At 29.5% G+C, this 11339-nt stretch overlaps 1 protein-coding gene across 1 annotated transcript; it reads left to right on the forward strand.

Annotated features, from left to right (window-relative positions):
* Positions 1 to 6: 6 nt before the first annotated feature.
* LOC108752180 lies at positions 7 to 2721 on the forward strand. Its single transcript, XM_018492852.1, has 10 exons — positions 7 to 111; positions 399 to 467; positions 545 to 686; positions 798 to 1046; positions 1163 to 1309; positions 1493 to 1601; positions 1675 to 1833; positions 1922 to 2115; positions 2273 to 2342; positions 2425 to 2721. The coding sequence occupies exons 1-10, from the start codon at positions 23 to 25 to the stop codon at positions 2538 to 2540; spliced, it is 1344 nt and encodes a 447-aa protein (XP_018348354.1). The 5' UTR covers positions 7 to 22; the 3' UTR covers positions 2541 to 2721.
* The last annotated feature ends 8618 nt before the right edge of the window (positions 2722 to 11339 follow it).

The raw sequence follows: 11339 nt of genomic DNA on the forward strand, positions 1-11339 counted from the left end.
TAGAAGCGTTTGATACGACAACATGCAATTTCTGCATATATTAATTTACATTGTAGCTTGCCTGTGTGTGTTTTTCTTGAATGTTTATTGTGAGAAGGATGATGCCACACCGTAAGTATTTTTGGTGTCTAGTGCACATTTTATTGCCAGAAATAAGTTTATTGCGTATATATTACATAAATAATATATTACATATTATATATTTAGCGTAATTTTCTTCCAAGCTATATGCTTACCAGTATTTTCTTCATTACTTTTAAGTAAACAAAATCCATTCACTGCATAAAATTACAAAAGTTTTCCTGCAAGACAAATATATTAATTGCATTTTTATGTAAACATAAACATATGAGTATTTTTATTTTAGATCTTCTACATGAATATATTTTTTATTTCAGATCCACAGCTCCCGAGCTCACAAAAATACAGTCATTCTTTTACATGTTTGCAAAAGAAGACTTAACTAGGTATAAATTATATTATTTTATATAAGATACAAAAAATTTTGAGATTAATAAATCATTTTAATTCCCTTAAATTTTAGCCCAGTAGTAGAAACAGAAAATAATCAATCGTTTATCATGTCACAACCATGTAGTTATAGAGAACCAAATGAACGAAATACTCAGGAAGCAATTTTCTATAAACGTTTGATTGCTATGTTATTATCAAATCTTGAAATGCAAGTAAGTTGCTGTATATAATTAGAAGAATCAAGTTTAAAATTATTTGTAATAGTTTGATAAACGCAATATAAAAATTTCTTATTTATATATAATGAGACATTTTGCTTACAGAAAATTGACGATAGATTAATTGGAACGCTTAATATAAAAGTGTTTCCTTCGGAACTTGAATACTTGCAGAAATTTGTCAAGAATGGTCAAGGTTCTATCAGAGAAGTTGACAGAATTCTTACCAATGCAATAGTAGGATCTGAATACTCAGCATGCGACTATATGGCTGAAGCATTTCATTATTTCAATTTACTTTTGAGTAAAACATCAGAGAATTTGATGTATTATATATCACTTATAAAAGACCACGTAAGAATAATTTAGTATATATATATATATATATAAAATATTAAAAGATACATTTTTATATTTTGAATTTACATCTCTAATAATATGGATCTGATTAACATTCTAAATTGTTTCAGTGGGACAGAATTATAATTTTCTTTGTAGTCATAGCTATTTTTATGATTTTGAGGAGGCAAAGATGGTCTCGAGGTTTACTGATCTTTTTCATCATTGATGTTATATTTGTAATCAGTTTTGTCATAACTTGGTGGCAACTTATACAGGTAATTTACATATTATTTTATCCTAAAAATATACTTCAAGATATATATACAATTGTACATTGATTATATTTAAAATCTTTATAATGTAATGAAATGTTTTGAAGATTTGTATGTATATTTGTATTTGGAACGAAATGATGACTGCAGATATTTTTTTATTTTAAAAGTTGTTTTATTTTGCAGGAAGCAGAAATTAAATTAATGGCAACACAAGCAAAATTTAGAGAAATGCCAATTACTTGCCAGCCGCATAAAATGTATTTCTGGACCAAGATAATTGAGCAGCTTTTTCGTAAGTAGTATTTATAATATATGATGTATTTGAGACGTTAATGTATTATTTGTAATTGAAAATCTATTCACAGCTACAAACGATTGTGAAAAATATTATGAATCGATTATGACGAATCCTAAACTACAAGTGACACCAGCACTTGTAGTGACTCATTTGCTTACTACGGTTATTTTTAAACCTTTAGCATTCGTTGGACTTGTTATATCTGAATTTGTAGAGAATGCTACCAGTGAGTATTGTAATTTGCTTATTATTGTCAATAATGTAGAGGTTTAAATATTATTGATTTATTAACTACGTCATGTATTGTTTTATAGGTAAATTAAACTTTGTTCACAAGTTTCTCATCATAATTGCCCTTTTCTTGAGCATCTGCATATGTTTAATATTGATACCATTTTCCTGGATTGGCGGATCTATTAATTTCGGTTTTGGGCCATTCTTCAAATTTGGAATGCAAGGTAGACAAAATTCCAATAAAAATCAAGACCGCATTGAGCGGATTTACGAGGTATTAACTACATTTTTATTATTTTTCCAATTATTAATTTTTCTTGTTAGGTTGTTTTTAAATTAATTGTAATATTCAGAAAAAAATATATGTATAATACAAAATGTTTATAATGTAAATACATTTAAATCTATATACATACATATTTTTATTACAGGAAGTTTCACCAACAAGGAGATTGAAAGATTCAAGAAAAATGAAACAAGCTATGTTGGAACAAGATAATGGTAATGTTGAAGAAAATAGTACGATATTTGTAATTTCTAATTTCTATATATAAATACTGAAATTATTATTATTATTGCACAGATCTTGCTGGAGGCGATGCCGACATGCATTTAATAAGATATAAAGAATGTCAGTGTAAAAAAAAAGCAGATGAAGATTTGGAATATATCAAGAAAGAAGAGAAACTACTACCTTAATATTCTCGCACCGTTGTGTATACAGTATTTTTCTTATGAGTTTACGTTATTAATCCTTACTCTATTAAATACATTTTTGATACTTACAAATTTGGTGCCTCATCCATACTAACGGGGGCACTAGAATCCGTCAGTTTTTTTTATCTATTCAGAATAATTTAAAAAAATCTCTAAAAATTCACCAACATACTTTCAACTTTTTAGAATAAATATTTATTTTGGAAAATAATAAAATATAATTAAGTATAATATAATAAAGTATAATTTAAGTATTAAAGTATAATTACCGAAAGATTCAAAGAAACTTGCACGACTAGGAATCGCTTGGTGACCTTCTTTAGTAGAATAACGATTAATAATTATTTATTTTTTAAATTAATAATTAATTTTTATATTAATAGTTTATAAGGATATTGCGCTATATTTAAAATGATACGCTTATTTTATTTATCTTGTAATAATAGGAACATACTGATGGCTATAAGTTATTAAAATTAATATATTTCATTTTAGTATATCGAAAATATTAAAATTTATATTATTGTATTATAAAATGGATCTGCTTTTCATATTTTTCAAACTAATCTATTTTAATATCTCACTTATAGGAATTGTACTATTCTTCTTAATGCAGTACATTGCGAATAATTGGTGCAAAAACATATTTTTATAAAGTGTTGTTACTTGCTGTGATAAATCTTGTATCTTAATCATAAAATAATATTTATCGATTAGCGATTACATATGTAGTTATTAGTTTGTTATAGCTTGTTCAAAGTATGTACCTTAATAAATGATACATTGACTACTTAACATGACGCTTTATTACAACGCTTATTGCATATTTAATTGCCGAGAGTTAATAAATTGCAAATGCTGTTCGCGCAAATTGCACGGCATGAATAAACGGTAAATGCGGCAGAAATGAAAACATTTTGTTGTTCGACTGGTAGCCCGGCGGGTGCGTTTTATGTCAACTCAGCTTAATGATCGGTGAGTAAGCAAGGATTTGTCAAATTTGCTAGATGTAACGTCTGCGTTCCTTGTGTAATTTTACCCATTCTCTGTGTACTCGCGGACAAACGATCTAGTCGTAACTGAACGAAAATTACCTTATCGAAAGTATGACGTTTAGAAAATAAAAACGTTGCAAAAATCGAACAAAAAATTATAAAATTTGTTCCTGTTTTTCGATTTTATTTTGAAATAATGCAATCGAAATCTGTTCATTGTATCATGTCATAGAGAAATGTAGGATATAGAACTTATATCGTTAAAAAACGCGATGTATACTTTTCACTAACATTACATACTATTCTCGTTTCATTTGTTTTCTTTTACGCAGAATGTAATTAAATGTCATTTACTGTATATGCATAAAAACCTATATAATGGATATGTATCATTAAAAGATTTTAATAAAGTGCGATATGTTCTTGAGTAAGAAAAAATATCTTTCCGATGTTTGCGACAATTTATTTTCTCTATCGTTCCACGACGAGATCATTCTCATTGAATTAAAATAATATTAGACCATAGCAAATTTGACGATGGATTGAATGTCGTTTATTTGAGAACTCGTTAATTACCGTCGAGTAATCTGCAAGGAATACACTAATTAGTGTCGAAGGTTGTGTACACGAGCGATTTCTTTTACCAATGAAAAACGCAGTCGAAGAACTTTGAAAAATAGAGAGAGCATCGTCCTCTGTTTTTTTCCTACGCCCAGGTAATTTTTCACGATATCGATCCTCCTTTTTACCAAAGTAAACTTTTTGCGATTTGAATTTGGGAACACTAGAAGGTGCAATATTGCAAATGTGTACCCCTTTTATAGTCATCGGATTTCAATCCGTTAATGAGTCGTGAGTGAGGTATTGCATTTCCACTGGAAGCGTACATTTGCTGAAAGTAGGAACGCATTTCGGGCTTTTCATTACGCAAGATTTATTGCAAAATGTCACGTCCCCTACTTCTATTCATTTTCTCTACATACATCTATGCTAAATAAAATTGAATATATATGTAGCAAAGTAAATTAATGTATATACGTTTATAAATTACAGGATATAATTAAACATAGGATATCAATAAATTATAGGTATTATATGAAAATATAATTTAAGCTTGTGCTAAAGAAATGTTATATTCTCAGAAATTCTGTTTTTCTTTTCTTTATCGGACAAATACACATATCGTATATGTACTGAAGGAACATTGCGAAAATACTATTTTTTAAGAGTACAAAATGGATTGCAAAGATTATATTCTTTCTGTACTTATTCAAGTAAGAAATAAGTATATGTGAAAAAGTATTATCTTGTTGCGAGATTCTCCCGAATGGGATTGTGGTATGTTTTTTATCAAGTCTTTTCATTTATAAAATTAATTATATACATATATAAATTAATTAAAACTTTAAATTTGTATCAATACAACCAACGCTAAACTAAAATTAACTTATTGTTTAAAAAGGATATGAATATAAATAATAGAAAATAGATATATTTAATTACTGTTAAAACAATGGTGATTAAAATTTTTTAAATTATCGCTCTAGTTAATTATGAACGTAAATACTATTTTAAAATTTAGTTTTATTCTCTTTTATTAGCTTAACTAATAAAATTGAAATCTAAAATTTATTTTTATTATTTAACGAAGATAGAAATATTACAAATATTAGTCTACACAAAAACGCGTTTATTTTAAATTCAATATTGCTAAAGCGCCGGCGACTATTTTATTAATAAAAATAGTATTTGAAATTTTTGTCATTTCTATGATATATTTCATAATTCTATCTATTTCAAAATATGATTTTACTGTTAATTAATTTAACAAATTGAATTAAAAACCTGAAATTAATTTCCATTATCTATAAAAAATTCAAATTTAATTAGAAAAGAAAAACGTTTCAAATATTCAATATTATAGATATTCACAAAAGCATTAGTGATTATTTCATTATTAAAATGGATGTTCAAAATTGTAGCTATCACTTCGGATTTCTGATTGAGCTTCTATATAAATTCACGAGATATTATATAATTATTATTATTATTATTATTATATAATGTTATAAACATTGTCGATCTCGCGATCTCGCATATTTGCTGGCGTTGCTTTTCAGTCCCGGCACAGGTTTATGCACCGTTCGTTCTATCAAATATTTGTTCTCGCGCTGCTGCTGGTACCACAGTGGTATTTGCCTGGAAAGGATGCACCTTTTGGTTCCCGTCGACCTGGTGAGCTCCATTACATGCCCGAAGTAATACCAAAGAGAGATGGTCGAGCCGGTGTTGTGTGTTGCGTCTAGTTTCGCCGTTTGCGAAGCGGCACCCGCTGGCGGCTGCACGAAAGTGCAGCATGTCAGTTTAGAGGAGTTTGCGTGTTGTTCACGTGCAACTGCCAGCTAGCCCTAAGTTCCTCGTAATTTCGCGAAACTCCCGCGCAAAAATTGCCGGTGACGCGCCCGAGCTGTTGACTACCGCAACATGTATAAACGAAATTTTTTTCACGGTAACAGCAGTTTAAATTATAGTTTTCTCTTTCTTTTCAGTCGGAAGTTTTGCATTATTGTGATATACGTGCGCGTTGCGTGAGAAAGGAAATTTATATCTTATCCTGTACACTTTCTCTTTTAACGCTGAGCTATTTCTTGGAATTAAATCAATTTCTAAAGAACGTTACATCAATTATACATATGTATACAATGATTCGGTTACATGGATAATTCTGACCGATTCTTATTTATTTTAAATATTTTTAAATTCTGATTTTTAATGTTGAGCATTTATCCTATGGGTTCGAATTTTTGTAATCAATATATCTTTAAAAAAACATACAATTTGCTAATAGTTCTCATTGACACTTTTTCTTAATTAAAATGATTTCCCAGGAAAAATATTTTATAATATAATTTCATATATATAATTATATTTATTTTTTTAAATTAAAATCATTTATTTGAAAAATTTTATAATAAGTAGAAAATCATGTTATAATTCAGTAGTTACTCTTTTATTACGAATTATTTGTTTATTCTAAGTAGAAAAAATCAAAAGGAATGTGTAGAGGAATTTCCAAATGTTATTTAAAAATTCTGCTCTTCTCATAAATTTGGAAAACAGATTTGAAATTAACATAAAAATATAAGGAAATAAATAATACAAGAGACACCTTTTCAAATCAATTGAACACAAAAAAAAAGTAAAATTTTGTCGACTAGTGTTATTCATATATTTTAAAATTATTATTATCATATTTTTCTTGGTTCATCTGTCAGAAGCACGCTTGAAATAGCTCGCTGTAAGAATGAAGAGGATCGTGCGGTCAAAATATTTCGGGACACTCTATCGTTTGCGATCGCATCGCGGACACGTTCGAAAGGGTTCATGGAGCCGTGAAAGCCGTCGAGGAGAGAAAAGAAAAGGGTGAGATCGCACGTAGGTGCACGGATGCATTACATGCTCGAAATGATACCTAAGGGCGGATGCTTGGTTCTTTAGTTTTCTCTGCACACCCAACACCGCTGCCGTTGCTCCTCCGCATTATACGTATCTCGCTCCGAAAGTTTCTGCTTTTTCTGCTAACCACCGGTATACACCGGTGTCTTGGCTTATCTGTTGAAATGTACCTTCATGAAGAATGCTAGCGTGGTAATTCAACACGGTTTCCATTATGCAGCTGACAACATTTATGGTAAATTTTACTGTGAAAAATTGAATTTGTAAACGCGATAAAAACAGAACGTTCGTCTTGATCGTGATTCAATGCCTGACGAAATGTAAATTGCGTAATTGAATACCTTTAATAAGAAGTGAATAGTTTTAATAAAAAGCCTAAATGCGTTAAATATTTCATTTACGTACAATTATTTATTATACGTGAATCATTGTGAGAAGAGTTGACAAAGTGCTTATTTCTGCCATAAATTTAATTTATTTTCATTCATTAAAAGCAAACTATTTTTATTTTTTGCTTTTATGCATAGGAAAATATCACTATATTGGTAAAAAAAGTGATTATTCAATTTACTTTCTTTTTTCTAAATAACAATCATCTTTAATGAAGAATATTTTCTTGATAATAATGTTAAAATGTAGTTATTACAAATTTTGGAAAAATTTATTAATATGTACTTAAAACAGAATTTATTTTCTTTTAAACAATATTGTAAAATTGATCCAAGAAAATAACTTTAATTATAAAATAAATCGAATTTGTTTTAATCTAATATATATAATTTTGATTGAAGTATTAAACTCTCTTACTAGGGAGATTCAGAGTATATTTTAAATAAATTTGATTTGTGATGAACTTATAATAAATTTGTAGGTATATGAGTTTTTGAAATACTTAAAACAAATTATTATTTGCATACAGTATGTATTTTTCTGTGTATATAGATAAATGAAGGAAAATATTTAAAAGCAATTTATATTTAATTTATATATTTAAGTTTCTTTAAAACAAGCTAAAGAAATAAATATTTAAAATAAAATAAATTTCTTTTTATGCAATTATATGCTCGATAATTAATTAAGAAATTAAGAATTGATTCTAGTGTTACAAGAAACAAAAATTTCGGTATAGCAGAGATTTTGAAAATATTACACAAGTTTCTATCAAAATCAAAATTTAAAAAATTTCATACATTACCTACATATAACATAACAATTCTATATGTAATCGCAATAAAATGTATAGTGGACAAGTATAGTGGACAAAGAATGAAGTTATAAAGCAATAACAAAAATAAATTGTAATCTTTCAAGTAAATGGAAAATGTTTAATGTATTAAAATAACTCAGAAAATATATCAGATTGTTGAAGATACTTCAAGATGAGCTCTTATTACATAATACAATGCAACGATCGTGAAAATTTTGTGCGAAACTGTTGAAACTTCCGCAACGTACGCCTGACTGTGCGTATAATAAAGCAATTTTGACGTAGTTGATTTCATTCGTTCTTCTGCGTAGTCCAACTTGCAGTCTCACCACTTTAACTGTTTAATTGCAATTTATTATTGCGATCTTGGCTATCCGACTGGCAGAGGTACTTCAGTATTTACGTAGCTCGCGGGTGCTTCCTTAACTCGATTTGACGCGGCACTCGGTGCGGACGGCGCCCCTGAATGCGATCGCGCGAGTGCGCTATCAAAATAACGAACCTATCCTACATCTTCGAGTGCATCAATCGCGCCTGAATGCATCTGAAGTGCAGCGGGATCCACCGCACTTCATGCATGCGTGAGCATTAGCCTGGCTCACCTGCCTCCATTGACGATGGCCCCCTCTCGAATTTACGCCCGGTCGGTCGCGGGTATAAAACCGCTGAAAACTCTAATTTGATCGATCTCGTACCTTGTTCGTATATCTATCGCGATTGCGGTTGAAACATCGATGCGCGATACTCAAAGGGATCTTTGAGAAATCCCTCAAGTGCGTGGCATCGAACGTGATCTTTTATATGAGAAATTTGCTTGATTGAGAAGTTTATTTTAAGAGAGAAAAGCGTAAAAATGAGCAAAAACGACGTTTGAGAGTTTAAAGGTTTCACAGATGTTTACAAAAAAAAGGTAATTTAATAAGATATCTTAAGGGAAGCTAAGGCGAGAAATAAAAAACAAAATAATTAACATAGTTTATTCATCAAACTATGATGTATTGGATTAAACTATAATTTCGATCCAAATAAAAAAAGTTTGGGACATGTTTGTGGAACATTTAAAGCGTTATACTTATAATTACATTTGAAATCGACATGCAACAGCAATATTTAAATGCATTTTCTTCTATAATTTCATGACTTATGACTTCTTGACACATGTCAAAAATTGACGTCATTTCTTTTTTGACATGCAGCTATATTATTTTTCAATATTTGGATCCATATCTGATTGGCTGTCTTCTATGCATTTTCAGGGACGTTACTTGTCTTATTATATTATAGAACATACTATCTTTTTTAATTTTAGAATTAAAATTTAAAATGTAATTTAGATTAATAAATATGTATTATATTATTACATTTAATTTTTAATTTTCGGGTTTGGAATGTCATTCCTGTTTCCTCTGATTTTTTAAGATTCAATGATTGTAAAGTTTTTTTTAGCTATTTAAGGGTTTTTTAAATAAACCATCTGTTTGATATTTTCGATAAAAAAAACTATATGAAATTCCATTTTTTAAAAGTAGAAATAACATTTCTAATTAGAAGAACAATGGACGAGAAGATTAGGCCTAATGATGCATAATATTATTTAATATTAAGTAATTTTAAGCATATTCTCTCTCTCTTCTTCTCTCTCTCTCTCTCTCTCTCTCTCTCTCTCTTCTCTCTCTCTTTTAGAATATTGTCACATTTTGAGAATATTACTAAAATTATATAATATTAAATAATATTCTCGAAATATTAATGGATGTTTATATATCCACTCCTATAATATTATGTTATTAAAAATGACGTTATTTAATGTTATCGTAATATTGTTAAAACATTAAAAATATTGTAATAGCATTTACTTTAATTTATAAAACTGCTACATCTATTCAAAATAAGTATACGTTTAAAGACTGAAAATGATGAATTTGGCGCGCAGTTGTAGTATTGGATATGTACTTAAAATCACGCCGAAACATTTTTTTTAACACAAGATGTAGCATAGACTGATAAGAACTTTTCGTTACTGGATTGTAATTTGAAATTGCACTAAATAAAAAATAATTAATATTATAAATTTACAAATATTTTAATAATATATATGTCAAGGATATTAAGGATACTAAGGATATTATATAAGTGGATATAATCTCTATAGAATACTCTCGTAATATTAAAAATTATTATATGATATTCTCAAAATATTATAACTTACTTTAATTTTTTAAATAATATCTACATTCTCTAGGAATATTTTGCGCTTATAGGGAAACTACTTATTTTCTGGGAGTCGATCGAAGGCTGCGCGTTAATTCATGTATCCTGAAAGGATAATGTTACCAGTCGTCAATCACAGCAACAAATTTGCGATACAACGTGTTCCGTTCGCGCACATTAATTCTCTAGTGTTCTAAAAAGATAATGCTTCCATCTGATTATCACTGTCATCCCGACAACAAATTTGCGGTACGAATTCCCGTTTGCACTCGATCTTGCAGGCTTTTGCCGCCTGGCGCTCTCTCGCTGATTGCGGATTCAGTAACTCATGAAGTGGGCCGTGCCGTTATCGGGAAACGTATGGCGGATGTAACGATCGGTTACCGCTACGGTAAACGTTTCACTGTTCACCGGAATTGCCGAATGTAAACTGTCTATTACCGCGTTTCGGTAGCGATCGCGAGCGAGCGCGCAAAATCGTTTCCAGCGTTTCGAGCGCACGTTCATCAGCGTTACAGTACGTACAATCGAGACAAGGATAATGCACCGTATTCCCGATACTTCGATCGCGTGTGCGAGTCCGCGCCTGTAATGAGATGATTGACGTTGATAATTAACGGTAGATCGTTATGCGGGCCAAATGTCGCATTCGCAAATCGATAGGACAACATTTTGATTCGAAGACGACTGATTTTTTATTGATTTCGAATTTTATTGATTTACATCAATATTACAATATTATTTACATTCGTTTGGCGTGTATAATATTTAAGGTATAGTTATCTGTAGTGTTCTTGTATATCAGCGAGAAAATGCGAATTGTGTGTTATAAAGTGGAAATGAATTGTTTTTTTTAAACATATTTTTTTTAAATTAATAATAATTATTTTTTACAAATCTACAAATGCGATT

Source organism: Trachymyrmex septentrionalis, unplaced genomic scaffold (assembly GCF_001594115.1).
Source record: "Trachymyrmex septentrionalis isolate Tsep2-gDNA-1 unplaced genomic scaffold, Tsep1.0 scaffold59, whole genome shotgun sequence".
Taxonomy (NCBI): Eukaryota; Metazoa; Arthropoda; class Insecta; order Hymenoptera; family Formicidae; genus Trachymyrmex; species Trachymyrmex septentrionalis.

What these genes read in the sequence shown, in the direction of transcription:
- LOC108752180 (XM_018492852.1), top strand. Translation starts at nt 23, where the DNA reads ATGCAATTTCTGCATATATTAATTTACATTGTAGCTTGCCTGTGTGTG. An exon ending in GAGAAGGATGATGCCACACC is followed by an intron (nt 112 to 398) that starts GTAAGTATTTTT and finishes TTTTTATTTCAG; the next exon opens with ATCCACAGCTCCCGAGCTCA. An exon ending in TATCACTTATAAAAGACCAC is followed by an intron (nt 1,047 to 1,162) that starts GTAAGAATAATT and finishes AAATTGTTTCAG; the next exon opens with TGGGACAGAATTATAATTTT.